Source organism: Haliotis rufescens, unplaced genomic scaffold (assembly GCF_023055435.1).
Source record: "Haliotis rufescens isolate VD_foot unplaced genomic scaffold, xgHalRufe1.0.p SCAF_4, whole genome shotgun sequence".
Taxonomy (NCBI): domain Eukaryota; kingdom Metazoa; phylum Mollusca; class Gastropoda; order Lepetellida; family Haliotidae; genus Haliotis; species Haliotis rufescens.
This window is the reverse complement of record NW_025964112.1, coordinates 15,537,847-15,556,015: the sequence shown is the minus strand read 5'-3', so window position 1 is coordinate 15,556,015 and position 18,169 is coordinate 15,537,847. Positions and strand designations below refer to the sequence as shown.

General features: G+C 38.4%; 2 protein-coding genes across 4 annotated transcripts in view; one reads left to right on the top strand and one right to left on the bottom strand.

Moving 5' to 3' along the window:
• The window catches only part of LOC124140510 (frizzled-5-like), a 120,047-nt gene that overhangs the window by 90,467 nt on the left and 11,411 nt on the right, over window positions 1-18,169 (bottom strand). The window contains exon 1 of one of the 2 annotated variants that reach the window (XM_046508122.2): window positions 589-606. The exons of the other annotated variant lie outside the window; for it this stretch is intronic. The gene's annotated coding sequence lies outside the window, so the exon portion shown is untranslated. Of the gene's footprint in view, window positions 1-588; window positions 607-18,169 lie in introns of those variants that run through there. 2 annotated transcript variants of the gene reach the window in all.
• LOC124140512 overlaps window positions 16,850-18,169 on the top strand; it is a 64,909-nt gene continuing 63,589 nt past the window's right edge. Inside the window, exon 1 of one of the 2 annotated variants that reach the window (XM_048381755.1) lies at window positions 16,850-17,259. In XM_048381755.1, the coding sequence (XP_048237712.1) occupies window positions 17,037-17,259 (223 nt within the window). In that variant the 5' untranslated portion in view covers window positions 16,850-17,036. The remainder of the gene's footprint in view (window positions 17,260-18,169) is intronic. The other variant, XR_007218055.1, reaches the window with a different exon arrangement.

Genomic DNA, 18,169 nt, shown 5'->3' with positions numbered 1-18,169 from the left:
AGCACACTTTGGGATGACACCTCGCTGATGACTGCCCTCACAAAGTGAAGCTATACATGATCATATTTTTGAACTCGACCAGTTTGTAGATTACTAATTCCCCATCTGTCTAATTACTCCTCTACCCCAATGTGAAATGAAAGATTTACTTCTAGGAGTTTCTCACTTTGCACTTGTTGGTTTGTACAAATTAAGAAAATAAACAATTCCTTGAACAGTGATAATATACCTGATAATAATGCATTAACCAAATTATCATTTATAATGTTACCGAAATGTCACTAAATTGTAACTGGGAATCGATCTACCATTGTCCACAATGGATAGTAAGGAATAATGTGAAAATGTTTGAAAAATGTCATGTGAGAAAAAGGTGCAATTTCTTATGAACTTTCTAAGGATCCAAAAAATAGTTTATGGTGGAAAATAAACACAAATATATAGATTGTTCAGTAATTTTAAAAACGTTACTCTTCTACCTGGTTGTCAAGGATACATATTCATATTCCTGCATATTCATAACAGCTATGAGAAGTAAAATACATAAGTTTTAAACATTGAAAACAGCACTAAACACTGCATACTCACTTGTTCAATCTTCATCTGGAACCTTTTCCTGAACACTAAAGCGTCCAAGCACATGACAGGGAGGACCAAAACGCAGTCCTTGCGGGCAGGTCCTACCTCCCTTCACAGTTTGAACAACTCGAAACCATATAGCCCCTGTTACAGTGTTCCTGATCTCCCATTAGGACCCATCACATTATACTCTTTATCCCCCAAACATACAATGGCCAATATCTTATCACACTATCTAATGTCATCCCCGATCAAGCCTATTCCTCTACACATGCTGCCAGGCCTGATAGGAGAGGTCAAGGTGGTCAGGGGGAGGTCACTCTAGCCTGGACCTGCACTGACAAATCATGGTCTATAATGAGGCAATGACAGATACCTGTCCGGCCATGCGGCTTGACTCATTAAGTGTGGAGCAATCCTTCTCCAAGCAGTCTGGAACCTTATCTTCTGTAATTATTCCAGATAAGCTTGTCTCACAAATATTTAACAAAATCCAGCCTTGGATCGGTGGGAAAATATTCCTGGTAGCTGCGTGGAATGGCCAGGGCCCATATGCACAAACAGTTCTTAGGCTGTGACTGATGAAACTGGCTTAAGAAAGACATGTGCGAGTCCAGCAGATTGACTTGTGTAAGCATTTTAAAGATAAGATAAATTTTATTGTACATATACCCTCACAGATACAGAAACGTGTAGATTGGATAAAAACTAAAACAAGAATGGTTCAGGACAATACAATGCACTTTAGACTAGACATCATCAGCGCTTAAACAATTCACTGATGAACTGTTTTTTTAACAATACAACATTTTCAGAAAATAACCCATGTATATCATTCGTAGTCTTTTTTTCCGAGAAAGTGAAGAAATAAGTGGGTTCCTTATCACTAGCGGAGCTGTCAGCGCAGTATTATTGGAACATCACATAAAACCCACTGTGATGTTATAAACAATAAAGGACATCATCTTTAATCATTTGCAATAATTCGTTGATATGACAAAAAATTAAAGAATGCTTAATGAGAATTCCTGAAAATAATTCCACCATTATCCCTATGGGTAATATTATATAACATGCACAATTGTGTATGTCACAAGTCAGAAGACTATATATATGTTGTATACTTTTGTCAAGGCCGCACAGCTAGTCCACAGATCTTAATGATGTTTGTACACAGTGTGTATTTGCTCCACAGGCTGGCATCATATTGACATTCAAAGACTAAACTATCAAGTGGACTATTCAGTCGGATCCTGTATTAGTTTGACGTTTTAGTGAAAAAATGGTATTTTGTCTGGGTCACCATCATGAGCTACTTACACTGTCTGTGCACCATGATGTTATTGTGCGGTGAACAATTGTCTCCCAAGTCTGTTTTGTATTAAGGCTAAAAATAAAATAGTCTTGGTTCTCAGGCACCGCCCGCATCATCATGAAGTTCGCCGCACATTTCATTTCTATTTCCATTTTTTAAAAATATATAAATATCCTTTAGTCAAATACTGTATTACATTTATGTAGGGAGGCCCTTTCCCAGATTGATTGTACACAATTGTTTATCTGGTTACACAACTGTTTATTTGGTTACATACTAGTTTGAACACACACACCAAAAAAAAAAAAAAAATTGACACCGCCCGCACTATATTTTCAAAAAACATTGCCTGAGAACCAATTCTTGTATTTTTTTAAGCCTAAGTTTTTTTTAAAATTTTGTTTCCACACAAGTTTGGACCAAATAAAAATAACAATACACAGCTATGTCAAACATCTATATATTTATATGAAAGTCATTCTGTGTGGAGTTAAAACTGCAGCTGGTTTCTTGAATGGAATTTATATACATTTTATTTTGTATAAGAGGGTCTATATTACGAGCAGGGGACAGAATAATAAATTTTTTATTTTTAAATATTTTTTTCTTCTACCTGCTTTTCAGTAGGGGTGGCGGGCCTGTGAAAAATGTGCGGCCTAACAGTTATTGTAGCCTAATGTTTTGTTTGTTTGTTGTTTAACGCTGCACTCAGCAATATTCCAGCTATATGCTGGCAGTCTGTAAATAATACGAGTTTGGATCAGACAATCCAGTGATTGACATCATGAGGATCAATCCACGTAATGGGGATACGATGACATGCACCCACCAAGTCAGCGAGCCTGACCACCCGATCCCGTTAGTTTCCTCTTACATTAAAAGATTTGTTCGTCACTCCGAAGACCCAGCTTTGATTCCCTACATGGGTAAAATGTGTAGAATGTGTGATGTCCTCCACTGTGATATTGCTGGAATGTTGCTAAAAGTGGCACAAAACAATATTCACTCACTCTCTTTATAGTTATGACAGAATTTTCTAGAATATTGAAAATGCTTTTGTGTATACAAATATTTCAAATGATAACTTTTGACATAGATGAAAGTGTGATTACCTTCCATGATGAAATTTTATGTTTGAATTCCATTGTATTATGTTATGATGTGTTATGATGGTTTTATTGTTAAATACTGAAATACTCTTAAATTATGTTCGTTCTCAGCTTAAATCTGACTGGAACCAAAGTACCAGCATATTGATTTCTCCCTGGAAAATATTTTTCACATTTTTCTGTTTGTCATCTCGAACCAATTGTAACATGTTTCATACATGGTATATACTTTCATATTGTCTTTGCTTCCAAAGGTCAAAGGTTGTTTAATAAGTGAAAGGTATTTGTGAAAAGACATCACGCCACAAGGTCATCATAACCTCATGAAAGTTTAGATGCTTACAATCTGTTAATGTAAAAACTAAGTTATGCAAACAAATAAAAACGCCATGCCATTTTAACATAACTGCACCATCACAAAACAAGCCAGAGAGTTTAGCACGAGCTGGTGCAAGGATCCAAACAACAGCACTCTCAGTCTGCGTCATTGCTGCCATGATAAGACCCAACATATATTTTCCATAATCATCAAAAAATGAGTATGAAATTGGTTGTTTATGAGGATTTTATGTTCAAGATATCAGTGTTTTTTTTAGAAATCTTTCTCTCGATACCAGACTAAGCGCAGCACAGATAGGCCTTGTCTGGAGTCAGGTGTTTTCTTGACATGTGGAACTTTGTTTTGTTAAACCTAACACTCCTAATGGTTTTAACAGGAAGAACAATATTGATGAATGCTTATCACTGTAGACTCGGGGAAATGCTTGGCAGAGTTTTACACATACTTTAAAAGTCCTTGCATTTGGACGTCTGCTGGCTGAGAAGAATACTGACTTTGTCCATTTAAATTTAAAAGTATTATGAGGATTAAAAAGGAGATCCAGACTGCTTGAAGATTGGAAGTATAGTTCATCTGAATGCTCTTCAACTAAGACATCAAATGTCTGAAGGATAATTCATCTCATATCTCTGTTGCATGAGAAGAAACAAGTCATTCTTATCCTCTTTACAGCTCCAGCATCCCATTCTCCTCCCCTCTCAGCACTAGAATCCCATTCTCATCCCCTCTCAGCACTAGAGTCCCATTCTCATCCCCTCTTAGCACTAGAATTCCATTCTCCTCCCCTCTCAGCACTAGAATCCCATTCTCATCCCCTCTCAGCTCTAGAATCCCATTGTCAGCTCTAGTATCCCATTCTCCTCCCCTCTCAGCTCTAGCATCCCATTGTCAGCTCTAGTATCCCATTCTCCTCCCCTCTCAGCTCTAGCATCCCATTGTCAGCTCTAGTATCCCATTCTCCTCCCCTCGCAGCTCTAGAATCCCATTGTCAGCTCTAGTATCCCATTCTCCTCCCCTCTCAGCTCTAGAATCCCATTGTCAGCTCTAGTATCCCATTCTCCTCCCCTCGCAGCTTTAGCATCCCATTCACATCCCTTCTCAGCACTAGAATCCCATTGTCAGCTCTAGAATCCCATTTTCATCCCCTTCGAAGCTCTAGTATCCCATTATCAGCCCATTATCAGCATTAGCATCACCTTATAATACATTTGCATCCCCTTCTCAGCACTGGCATCTCATTCTCATCCCCTTCTTACCTCTAGAATCCCATTCTCACCCCTTCTCAGCTCTAGAATCCCATTCCCCCCCCCCCCCCCTTAGCAGAATTCTGTCTTTTTGATAATTTTTATTAGGATGTTTTGATGTTCAACATGTGGTGCACACACTGTTCTATGTCTTCCTCAGCAAAGAAGACCAGTCCTATGGGTCTTTTTGTCATTCTTCAATCACTTGCTTGTTACATAAACTCCATCTTGTACCCACAAATCCTGTTCCTGTGTTTAACGCTAATGAATTCTTCCCATCACACTAACCTTCAACTAGATATAATCAGCACAGAAGTCTACCACAACTTAAGATGAAGTTTCCCAGAGACTGTCAGAGACAGAGACTGTAAAATATAATATAAATACAATATAAATGTTAATTACTCAAAAAGGGTTTGTCATTTGAGACTTGGACAGTGATGGGCTCCTATTTGAAAGCTTATGGACTTAATTTGTACAATGTCTAGACTTGGCTCATAAGTGGAGGAATTATTAGTAACTATATGAATACTTTTAACATCATACAGCCAAGGTGACTGTGTGGTTTGTTTGGAATCAGACAAGAAATTGATTGATTTAAAGAACGAAAATTTACAATAATACTTCTGTGTGGTGATCATTTAAATGAATATACGTAGAAGAAAGTATTCAATGTGTTTTTCATTATTAATATGTTTCATTTGTCATGATAGTTTTAAATACCCCTCGTGAAGATCTGAGTTAGAACTGGTCTGCAGCAACCAATGCCTGTGTCCCTGTGAAGATCTGGGTTAGAACTGGTCTGCAGCAACCAATGCTTGTCTCCCCATAAAGATCTGGGTTAGAACTGGTCTGCAGCAACCAATGCTTGTCTCCATGTGAAGATCTGAGTTAGAACTGGTCTACAGCAACCAATGCTTGTCTCCCCATAAAGATCTGGGTTAGAACTGGTCTGCAGCAACCAATGCTTGTCTCCCAATGAAGATCTGAGTTAGAACTGGTCTGCAGCAACCAATGCCTCTCACCCTGTGAAGATCTGGGTTAGGACTGGTCTGCAGCAACCAATGCCTGTCTCCCTGTGAAGATCTGAGTTAGAACTGGTCTGCAGAAACCAATGCCTCTCACCCTGTGAAGATCTGAGTTAGAACTGGTCTGCAGCAACCAATGCTTGGCTCCCCATAAAGATCTGAGTTGGACCTGGTCTGCAGCAACCAATGCCTCTCACCCTGTGAAGATCTGGGTTAGAATTGGTCTGCAGCAACCAATGCCTCTCACCCTGTGAAGATCTGGGTTAGAATTGGTCTGCAGCAACCAATGCCTCTCACCCTGTGCAGATCTGGGTTAGAATTGGTCTGCAGCAACCAATGCCTCTCACCCTGTGAAGATCTGGGTTAGAATTGGTCTGCAGCAACCAATGCCTCTCACCCTGTGAAGATCTGGGTTAGAATTGGTCTGCAGCAACCAATGCCTCTCACCCTGTGAAGATCTGAGTTAGAACTGGTCTGCAGCAACCAATGCCTCTCACCCTGTGAAGATCTGGGTTAGAATTGGTCTGCAGCAACCAATGCTTGTCTCCCCATAAAGATCTGAGTTAGAACTGGTCTGCAGCAACCAATGCTTGTCTCCATGTGAAGATCTGAGTTAGAACTGGTCTGCAGCAACCAATGCTTGTCTCCATGTGAAGATCTGGGTTAGAACTGGTCTGCAGCAACCAATGCTTGTCTCCCCGTAAAGATCTGAGTTAGAACTGGTCTGCAGCAACCAATGCTTGTCTCCATGTGAAGATCTGGGTTAGAACTGGTCTGCAGCAATCAATGCCTGTCTCCCAATGAAGATCTGAGTTAGAACTGGTCTGCAGCAACCAATGCCTGTTTCCCCATAAAGATCTGGGTTAGAACTGGTCTGCAGCAACCAATGCCTGTCTCCCCATAAAGATCAGGGTTAGAACTGGTCTGCAGCAACCAATGCTTGTCTCCCCATAAAGATCTGGGTTAGAACTGGTCTGCAGCAATCAATGCCTGTCTCCCAATGAAGATCTGGGTTAGAACTGGTCTGCAGCAACCAATGCTTGTCTCTCAATGAAGATCAGGGTTAGAACTGGTCTGCAGCAACCAATGCTTGTCTCCCCATAAAGATCTGGGTTAGAACTGGTCTGCAGCAACCAATGCTTGTCTCACCATAAAGATCTCGGTTAGAACTGGTCTGCAGCAACCAATGCTTGTCTCTCAATGAAGATCTGGGTTAAAATTGGTGGCTCTGTGGAATTGAGTCTAGAACTTACTTCAGTTTTTTCAACAGTGCTTAATACTGTTGTATGTGTACCGGGTATGTAACAAGCATGGGACCTATGATGGTCTTAGTGCGAGTTACAACAATCTTAGCGCTAAGAAGGCTCTATGGAATGGAACCTTGAACTTTTTTTCAAGTTTTCAACATTGCTTAATACTGTTTTAAGTGTATATTAAAAGTATGGAAGTTATGATGGTCTCACAGTGAAATATCTGTAATGGAGGGTACAGTTTCTGATGGTTTCATGACATGATGTGCATTAATTAGCACGCTGTGTAAACAGAGCACTTCATCTTAATGTAGTTTGATCATTTATGTTACAAATCATCCTTTAGAAGCCATATTGAATTCATGCCCAAAATGGAATTTTGCACGTGCTTATAAAAATGTATCAAATTCAAAGACAGTGATATCCTTTTACAATTAAGATAGTTTTAAATGTCAAGGCCTAATAAGTATCAGGTTATGGAGAGATCCTGAAGTTGGACAGTGTCACGAGAGAAGCATTTCTTAATTTGGACCCTGTGAGGATTCTGATGATCAGGTCCTGTGCATCCCATGTCTGTCATAAGAGCCGACTTAAATAGGATTGTTGGCTCGTTGACTTGGCCAATTGTGTGTCATCATGCCTCAATCATTTACTCAAATATTGGTGACTGCAGGAATTAACAACTTTCACTCTTTCATGAACTCACTCACTCACTCACTCGCTCACCCACTCGCTCGCTCATCCACTCGCTCGCTCACTCACTCATTCACTCACTCACTTGCTCACTCACTCATTCACTCACTCACTCACTCACTCACTCGTCCACCCTCCCACTCACTCACTCACTCACTCGCTCACCCACTCGCTCACTCACTCGCTCACTCACCCACTCACCCACTCACCCACTCACTCACCCACTAGCTCACCTTGGAATGGTTTTCCATGCTTAGCAATATTTATGTCATTTCAAGACATCTAATTGCTGGACATGACACAACAATCAAAAGCCAACCACATTCACCAGTAACTGCAATAGGAAATTGTTTTGTTGAATAGTTCCCTTGGCATTCTAAATGTTTATTTCTTCTTGTTAGTGATGCGTCATGTGGCAATATGAGCACTCATGATCCATTTCAATAAATAGTATTGAGTGAGAGAGTTTTATTTAATGCTTATTTAAACAGAATTTCAGCAATATCACATCAGTTAAATGGCACAAAAATGCCAAAATGACACAGCTCACAGCTTACTACTAACATAAAACTCAAGAGTCCAGGGAGAGTGGTGACAGCCCAAGGATCATAATCAGGGTAAATCAAGATGTCAGATCAATGATCAAGAAACCAGTGATAGACAATTTTGCACAGTGAATTACAGTGCCATCATCCATTAAGCCCGAACTGCACAGAGTATATCAGATGTTCCTAATCCAGTGTTCGACGCTTACACTGATCAGCTGACCTGAGTCTCGCATATTTTCTTAAACCAGTAAGATTAAATAAATGCTGGGCCAGAGTTTATTTTGGGGCCTAAGAAGGTAATTTAAGTTATTTTTGGGCCTAAGAAGGTAATTTAAGTTATTTTGGGGCCTAAGAAGGTAACTTAAGTTATTTTGGGGCCTAACAAGGTAATTTAAGTTATTTTGGGGCCTAACAAGGTAATTTAAGTTTTCAACTATGGACATCAGTGATAGACACTAACAATATCAGCAATCTAAACAGCCTGTATGGTGCTGTGGTTACCTTCTTAGCTGGTTTCTCATTCTAATTGCACAATACAGTAATATCTTTTAAAACACATTTTTGGTCATGACCATTGTGTCCTGCAGAGAACCAACAAGATCAGTAGATTTTTCCATGTGCTGATCTTCTGGACAATTGACAAATTTTGGACAGTGTCAAATACTGTTAATCTGTAAATTTTGTTGTGCATATGGATTTGAAGAAATAAGTTAATGTGAGTTAAAGATAATTAGAGTAAGTCTATAATTAAGGTATTCTTGGTATTGAACAAACCATGAGATTCTATAGCATGGTTGATCTATAAAGGAAAAAAGAAATTGATAATTGAATTCATAACTCAATCAATATCATTTTGTTGGCACATTTTCTTTGTCGTTGGATGTTTGTTGCAAAATAATGTTAGTTTGTACATAGCACTGTTGTTTCATATCTTCACAATATCTTTAATAGATGTGTACAAATCTTTGAAGTAAGTATTATTTAACTTTACTTACATATTTGTTGAAAAGAATATGCATTTTTTTTATTATGTTCTAAGTTACCCAGTACGGGAATTATCAAACACATTTATAAATTAGAGCCGATTCAATGAAAGGCCACCCAAACTTGGTAAAAATGCTGTTATCCTAACAACATCCCATACTCCATGAGGCGGAGATTTGCGTGGCACGAACAAGTAACTGTAAATGAAGCAGATACCTTTGATGGTTTTAGCAGCGACTGTTAATGGATTGAGATGCACACAGAGCACAAGAGCAGTTGTCAGTCAAGCAGTATGTGTGTAAATGTTTATGGGAGCTTGGGAGTTGTTTTTTAGGACACACGATCCATGTAATGATTTTACCAGACATTTTGACTGCTGGAGGAAGCAACTTGTTGTCTAAACATCCTTGAAGATGTAACGCTTGCCATTCAAGACAGAATTATTCATGACTGATGGAGGTTCTCTTGCAAATTAGATATTTCTGTATGTCTTTTTGCGCCATATTAGCTATCGGCTCCTTACTTAATTATGACAGGATGAAGATAGGGTTTATTCGGTTGCACTCCCAAGATGACCTCCCTTTGAAGAAGGTTTCGCCTACTTTGCGACATCTTCATTAAGCCTCTTCAAAATCAATGCCTTAGAAAATGTTCCACATCTTGATTAAAGATCCTGTTTTGTTAACAGGGTCTTGTTTTCTTGTGCAGAGAAATATTCATAAGTGGATACAGATTTGTTAGAACCTTTTTCTTGTTTAAGTATATTTTTTTCTAATTGACATTTTTTTCGGTAGCTGTTACTTGAGGACTCGTCATCCACTGTGATTAGGACTAATACATGAATACATACCACTCCCCCTGATAGACATTTTTTATCTTTCCATGAAACACAAAACTGATTCTCATAATATGTCATGTATATATTTTAATGAATGAGAGCTTATTATCCCTATCAAAAGTGAAGAAGTATAGTTTGTCAGTGTGACGATAATGCATTTTCTACACAAAAAAGGTACAGATGTTGGACTTCTGTAGTTTGATTATCCTTTCACTGAAAACTGAAAATTTTGCGTGTTTTGAAACAGTGAATGTAAAAATATCTGATCGTTTACAAAGATCACAGGCCCTTCTGAATATTAAATAGTGACCCCAAGCTGGGCACCATTCAAACACACATTGACTTATGGCCAATATTATTTAAATCAAGACTACGCTCGGGACAACTTGCAGACCTTCAAACATCAAAGCATCAGTGTTAGATGTGTTTGAAGTGTGCAGTTATTGGAAACTTAATTACACAGTGAGTGAGTGAGTGAGTGAAACTTAATTATACAGTGAGTGAGTGAGGAGGTTGGGTGTCACGCAACTTTTAGCAGTATTCCAGCAAAATCACAGCGGGGGACCCCATAAATGGGCTTCACACATTGTACCCATGTTGAGAATCAAACCTGGCCCACACGAGGACAATGTGTCAATTCCACACAGGGCATCCACTACAATGGCTGAACTTGAACATGTTCTCCAGACCTTGGATCAGAGTATCTTCCCAAGGCAAGAGAGTTAACTGACTTTAAAAGTCCAGTTTCCACCCTTGCCGAACTAGGCTTGAATTACTGGGCTCAATCGTAGCGCCACCAGTGGCTATTACTAGTTATGTCCCTTCTAAGCCTCTCCTATGGACCAATCAGATTCCAACTCTCGTATCACTTGCGTTTGCTTCACACAAAATGGTGGCGCCCAGTCAGGACGACCTGATCGATAATCAAGATCTACATTGTGATAAAACGCGTCTTACATCGCAAAATGCATCAAATCATGTGAGCACCTTGATTAAAAACATGAAAAGATTTGGAATAATATCTGTTGACAACAAGTTGGCCGTGCACATGCTTTGCAAATACTGCAGTCGATCGAAATCTGCACGACAGTTTACGAACCGGATTTTGATTTTGGTGCGCGATTTTGATTGGACTATGCATAGACTCGTTAGTCCAGCCAAAATGTAACTCAATAATAACAGCCTAGTTCGGCAAGGGTGGAAACTGGACTTTTATAGTCAGTTAACTCCTTTGCCTCGGGAAGATGGGATCAGAGTGCCCCTTTAAGAGTTTGCATGATCATGAGTGACTAGTATTAAAACTGTCTTATTTTAAGAAACTTATTATTTTAAGATAACCATGATAACTTAAACTTGTGCAGTGTTCCTGGAAAGAGGGCCATTGAGATAAGTATAACTACATTAATACATGTTATTATCATGTGCAAATATTAAAAGATATGTTACCCACTTGGTACAGAATATGTTGGAATTATCACTGAAGTAAGCGCATTATTTTCTCAATAAAATAATCATCTTGATTTTCGTTAATGTGATAAGTTCAATGAAGTATTCTTAGTCTACATTTGTTTAAATGAAATTTGATCAAAAGATCCAAAACTAAATTGTCTTTGTGTTCTTATCACAGCCAAATATTACAAATTCACAGAGCAGCTTCATATAGAAGATGTGAGCTCACTTGTCTGTCAACCAGGAAAAAAAAATAATTTGTGAAATATATGTCCCCCCTCTCCCACCTCACCTCAACCCTAGCAACCCCAACCCCAACCCCAACCCCAACCCCAACCCCAACTCCTCACAAACACACACATTATGATAACCAGACAGTTTGACACAGGAATCACATTACTTTGGCTTGACAAAGCATCCCAATTTTTAGTTAGGACATCATGCCATATGGTTTCTGCAAGATGCACACTTGAAATATTTTAATCAAGCCAATTTTCATACTTTCTGCTTTGCCAGAAGGTGAAACATTTTCAGAGTTTCACATTCTTTGACTTGCACAGAGATGAGCTGTTTTGGAGAGGTTTCATTGTTTGATGTTTTGGAAGGGAACACGGGAATCGGCTGATTATGGGAGCTGTCATGGTTTCTCCTTGTGGCAGTGTCAAGCTTTAATTGGACTTGTGTCAAAGTGACTTTTATCAGAACTCATTTCATTAGGGCTTGTGTCAAATGTGTTGAAATGCTACAAACTTAAAATGAAGGTTGACAGCTATCAGACGAACAATACAATCATTGACTCTGCAATAGCATCATCAAAATGTGTTGAAATGTTACAAGCTTAAAATGAAGGTTGACAGCTATCAGACAAACAATACAATCATTGACTCTGCAATAGCATCATCAAAATATACTACTCAAATAAATGTGGGGTATATGTGACATGACTAGCAGACTATTAATACTACTCAAAAGAAGTTTCAGAACATCTGGTTTTTCCACCGTATAACTAATGTTAATCTATCATCTTAATCAGATTAACTATAGTCACATGAAAAAATTGGGTGGTCTTTAACTTCTTTTGAGTAGTATATATGTAGTCTACCCATGTCACATATACCCCAAGGATGTGATATGGGTGGTCTTTAACTTCTTTTGAGTAGTATATATGTAGTCTACCCACGTCACATATACCCCAAGGATGTGATATATGTGAATATATTTAAACCATTATGATGGTGTCACGCTATGGTTGTGTTTGATTCTAGGTCAGGAATTCACTGGCGATTCACAACATGCATTTTTTGCAAGTAAGACTGAAAAAACTATAATAGGTCATTGTGCAAAATTAAACATCAACCATAACATGGTTTAAGTCGGAGAAATCGCTCGAATCTGTTCATTCCGGAAGTAAAACCAACAGATTGTCATGATTTCTCCGTTAAATCATTTAATTACTCTTGAAGTAATCAACCAAATTGTTCACAGCACGCTTTTAAACCAATAGAAGTGTGCTCATAACGATAATTTGACACATGTTGAAAGTATTGCATTATTGTGTGCCTCCATTCTTTTGAGATTTATTTTGTTTATACATACAATGCAAAGTAAAAAACTTCATATCGTTTTGCTGTATGTTGAGAAGCGAAAGAGCATACTTTATCAAAACAATTGTCTACAACTTTGCATGTATTTCCTGTTACAGAATAGTTTTAATGCAGTAATCAATGGTATGTGCATTTTCTCTTATAACACACAAAAAATCAATCACGTAGCTTTACATTTGACCTTTGTTTCTGTCAATATTTGTTCAGAAAAGAAATCTTACAAGTTTAATTACAAACGGTCAACTCAATGTTTATAATTTTGTCCAAGGTATTTTTTTCTGATTTTCTTCCATCTGTGATGATTTGCACAAAGGGATATGTTGAGTGAAAGAGGGTTCTGATTGGTTGATGTTTGCTTCAGGATTGATATCTGATTGGTTGAAGCAGGTGATGGGGAGATATTTGATATTTAATGAAGTTGTTGAAGCTGTGGTTGATGGTGGTGGTGCTATCTATGATCAAATTATCTACCGATCCAATAACTACAAAGGCGCTGTTTTGATGATGCAAAAGCTCAGTTAAAAAAAGGGCGATATACATTTTTTTTAATAAGAATTCAATAACATTCATATGTAATATCTCAATCAAAATGCTCTCGTTCAAATGCTTACAATGGCACCTTTAATGACACAAAAGCTCATAATATGAGAATATGAAAAGGAGAAATTGTTAAGCCTTTTACGCCCAACGGAATCTCTTTCAGTAGATTATCAAGACTGGCTATTCTCAGGCGTTGACGTTATATATTTTTAAAGATGTCATTAACATGCAAATGTATTTCATTCAGAGGTATTGCTAAACGCCTACATATGTCATAACCAACACATGTGAACACATTTTAACATGATGCCGGAAATTTATCAAGAAATGTAAACAAGCGAGTCTACTTTATTCGTTTATGTTTTGTTTTCGTAAAAACAGTCGAAAATGACATTTGTGAGACTTTGACAGTCAAGAGACAACGTTTGACTTTTTGTGCATATTGCATTGACAGCTTCTTTAGAAGCATGAGCCCTTCATGTAAAAATAGAGATGTTCGTTGAAAAGCCTTAGTAATAACTGCAAAGACTGTATTTTCATTAGCGACTGTTCTATTATTGATGAAGCGCCGTCTCTGTTGCATGCAGTAATTAGGAGAACCTGTATTTTGCAAAATATCTGGTTACCATCTTACACGTTTTTTCTCACATGTTTGAACATAGGATTTGAAAATATTGATTTTTTTTTCTCTTCAGTGATGGCTGGGGAGCTAAAATGGATCTATCTCTTTTGGAGATCTTAACCAATTATTTACTGATCTTTATTTGATAGTTGTTAGCAGTGTTGCCCAGGGAAATCGAAACCTTCCAAAAGGGAATTAATTATATTATGCAAGAGCTTGTCTATGCCATATTCAATGAAAAATAGATGGAACAGTTGTCGAGTTGAGCTGTGACAATCTTCGACTGTCTGTGACTGTCTGTGAGTGTGGCTGTCTGTGATATTACATGTTTACTGAAGCGATGTCAATTTCAGTCTGAGTAATGTCTTAAATTGAAGCAAAGTCTGGCTTGGTTAATTCACCAGATTTAATGAGAATATTTTCGTCTAATCCTCTTAATATCGTTTTGTGTGTTTGTGGATTGTCAAGATTGTCGCATAGTTTGTAAAGTTGTACTGCAGAGGAAACTTGTTGTCTTTCTTGCAGGGGGTTCAGCCTATGATTTATTTTTAAAAAATAACTTTCTCCTAAAAATTCTGAAATAATAATATAATTTATAAAATTGTACATTGGCCATGCTCCATCTCCTGAAAAGTACAAAAAATCAAATGTTTGCTTCCTCTATTCAGAGAAAACATTATGGCTTGAAGCAGTTGTGAAAAGAACACTTCCCAGCCATGATGGTATATTTCACATGTTGAAGCTTAGAATGAAATGATTGTGTTAACAGTTTGAAGTTGAGGCTTCTGTTGTTATTGGATTGAAGCTTATTTACAGTTGTCATGCTAGTTTTCTTGCAAACAAAGTCCTCACTTGGAAGTCCTGAATATGGACTTGTTTGTCAGGGATATGGACTTGTTAATCAGGACACTTTCTGGATATAGACTTTGAAGTCAGGAATATGTCTGGATATGGAAATGGAAGTCAGGAATATGTCAGAAATAGACTTGGAGAACTGGATATGGACTTGGAAGTAAAGAATATGTCTGGATATAGATTTGGAGAACTGGATGTGGACTTTGAAGTCAGGAATATGTCTGGATATAGACTTGGTGAACTGGATATGAACTTTGAAGTCAGGAATATGTCTGGATATAGACTTGGAGAACTGAATATGGACTTTGAAGTCAGGAATATGTCTGGATATAGATTTGGTGAACTGGATATGGACTTTGAAGTCAGGAATATGTCTGGATATAGACTTGGAGAACTGAATATGGACTTGGAAGTAAAGAATATGTCTGGATATAGAGTTGCTTAATGTAGTGTACAAATAAATCCAAGAACTGCATCAAACATAGTCTGACACAGGAAGAACGCAATAAGATTCATCTCCATCACTGGCAAGATGAACAGACTCTGGCTACCTTTGCTGGACTTGCTGTGAAAATTTACAATGGTTTGGCTTAGTGAATTTGGAATCAATACTCACCTCAGATCATTCTTTGAGAATGTTTCTGAAGGTACAGACTGTTGGGTGATGGGGTTCAAGTGATTCCTGTCCGGCCAGGCGTACCATGGTCTAGACTCCATCTCACAGAATTTTGAAGGAAGATCATGCTTACTTGCACATCGCATTCCCAATCTGCTCAGCGTCTCTTGATTAATACAGATGCGCTAATTGTGCGCTAAACTGAAATGGAACTATGGTCATGGGCACAGTTGATTCTTCAGACATATTCCAAATGTTCCGTGTTGAAATGTTACATGTCAACTGAGATGGGAACTCTTTTCTTGAAAGAAGCTTGTGTTCTGTGGATGATCAGGATATAAATAGAACTAAACCAGCAGCTACGATTTGTTATGAGCTAAAATGACAAAGATATCTTTTAGATTTGACATCCGTGACAAATTGTCATGTCTGACAAAAATGTTCTCTGCGTCTCCATTTCAGCCAAATGTGTTTTTTGTTCCTTCTGTATGATAGATTAGAAATTAAAAGGTTTAGTTATTCCAAAATGCAAACAATATTTTTTGAACATTTAGGATCCTAAAATCAAAGATTTCAAGCCTTTTAGGCCCAGAGAAATCGAAATTGTGAATTTAAATTGTCTTTGATCTAAGTGGCCTTGCGTTCACCCTGCGTTCGGCCTTCGGAGAAATGAAGCTCTCGCCGGCTTTTTTCCGGAGTCTATTACGTTCCTGCGAAATACTCTTCACATCCCACCTAAATTCGGCAGTCGCTTGATGAAATCGTCTCCTTTGATCTGAAAACTATTGATTGATTTCAAACCAATTTGAGACAGTTATTTGACGACATCCTTGATACTCTTACACTCGCTAATTCCCTGATCAATGAAATCGCGCTAGGCTTTTATCAGGCTGACAGCGTCATTTGGGTTCCTCTCATGAACGAAACCACAAATTTGTGCCATGTAAAGGGTTAAAGACGCGTAGCATATGCTCATGAAAACAATCCTCCCCTTGGTGTCTTGGTAATATTAAAGAAATGTTGCTTTAAAATTTGCATCTTTAATTTTAGATAATTTTATGTGCATAATTGACCTTTGTGTCAAAGCAACTTAATTAATGTAATCAGTTTGTGGTCAAATAATTGCTTAGAATTGAAATTGCTCTCTAAGGAATCGGTTGTACAATGTACAGTTTAACATTTGTCGATAACATTTAACATTCTTGTGATGGAATGGTACTCATGCCTTGGTCCATCTATGAAGAAAATATCTTATGCTGATAGAACTGTTTTGCAATTGTTTGGATGGATTAGTATTTTTTCATTTCAGATATTTTATTGTTGCTGACAGTGGAATGTGTCTTTATTCATGTTTTACATACAATGGACCTGATTTATATTAATGGTGCAGCTATGATAAATAATAAGGAATTTTAAAGAAATATGGCAACCAGTTGTCAAGAACTTTCAAAATGGCTTGTTCCGAATGTTAGGATCATTTTCAAGAAAATGTCTTTTTCAAAAGTATTGCATCTTCCTTTCAGAAACATAATTGCAGACTGCCTCTACTGGTTTGCATCATCAAGATGGAGGAGGAGGATGGTGATGGTGATGGTGATGAAGGTAGTGATGATGTTGGCACTGATGGAGTATGGTGAAGATGATGGTAGGCATTCTGATGGTAGTGGTGATGGTAGTGATCATGCATGGTGATGTAGTGATCGATTGGGGTGATATAGTATTGATGATTGGGAAGAAAGTACACTTAGCTGTGATAGTGATGATGGTACCAATGTTGACGAGGTAGTGGTGATGGTGGTGAGGATGGTAGTAGTGATATGTACTGCTGGGTGATGGTAGTGGTGATGTGTACTGCTGGATGATGGTAGTGGTGATGTGTACTGCTGGATGATGGTAGTGGTGATGTGTACTGCTGGATGATGGTAGTGGTGATGTGTACTGCTGGGTGATGGTAGTGGTGATGTGTACTGCTGGGTGATGGTAGTGGTGATGTGTACTGCTGGATGATGGTAGTGGTGATGTGTACTGCTGGATGATGGTAGTGGTGATGTGTACTGCTGGATGATGGTAGTGGTGATGTGTACTGCTGAGTGATGGTAGTGGTGATATGTACTGCTGGGTGATGGTAGTGGTGATGTGTACAGCTGGGTGATGGTAGTGGTGATGTGTACAGCTGGGTGATGGTAGTGGTGATGTGTACTGCTGGGTGATGGTAGTAGTGATGTGTACTGCTGGGTGATGGTAGTGGTGATGTGTACAGCTGGGTGAGTGATGGTAGTAGTGATATGTACTGCTGGGTGATGGTAGTGGTGATGTGTACTGCTGGGTGATGGTAGTGGTGATGTGTACTGCTGGGTGATGGTAGTGGTGATGTGTACTGCTGGGTGATGGTAGTGGTGATGTGTACTGCTGGGTGATGGTAGTGGTGATGTGTACTGCTGGGTGATGGTAGTAGTGATGTGTACTGCTGGGTGATGGTAGTAGTGATGTGTACTGCTGGATGATGGTAGTGGTGATATGTGCTGCTGGGTGATGGTAGTAGTGATATGTACTGC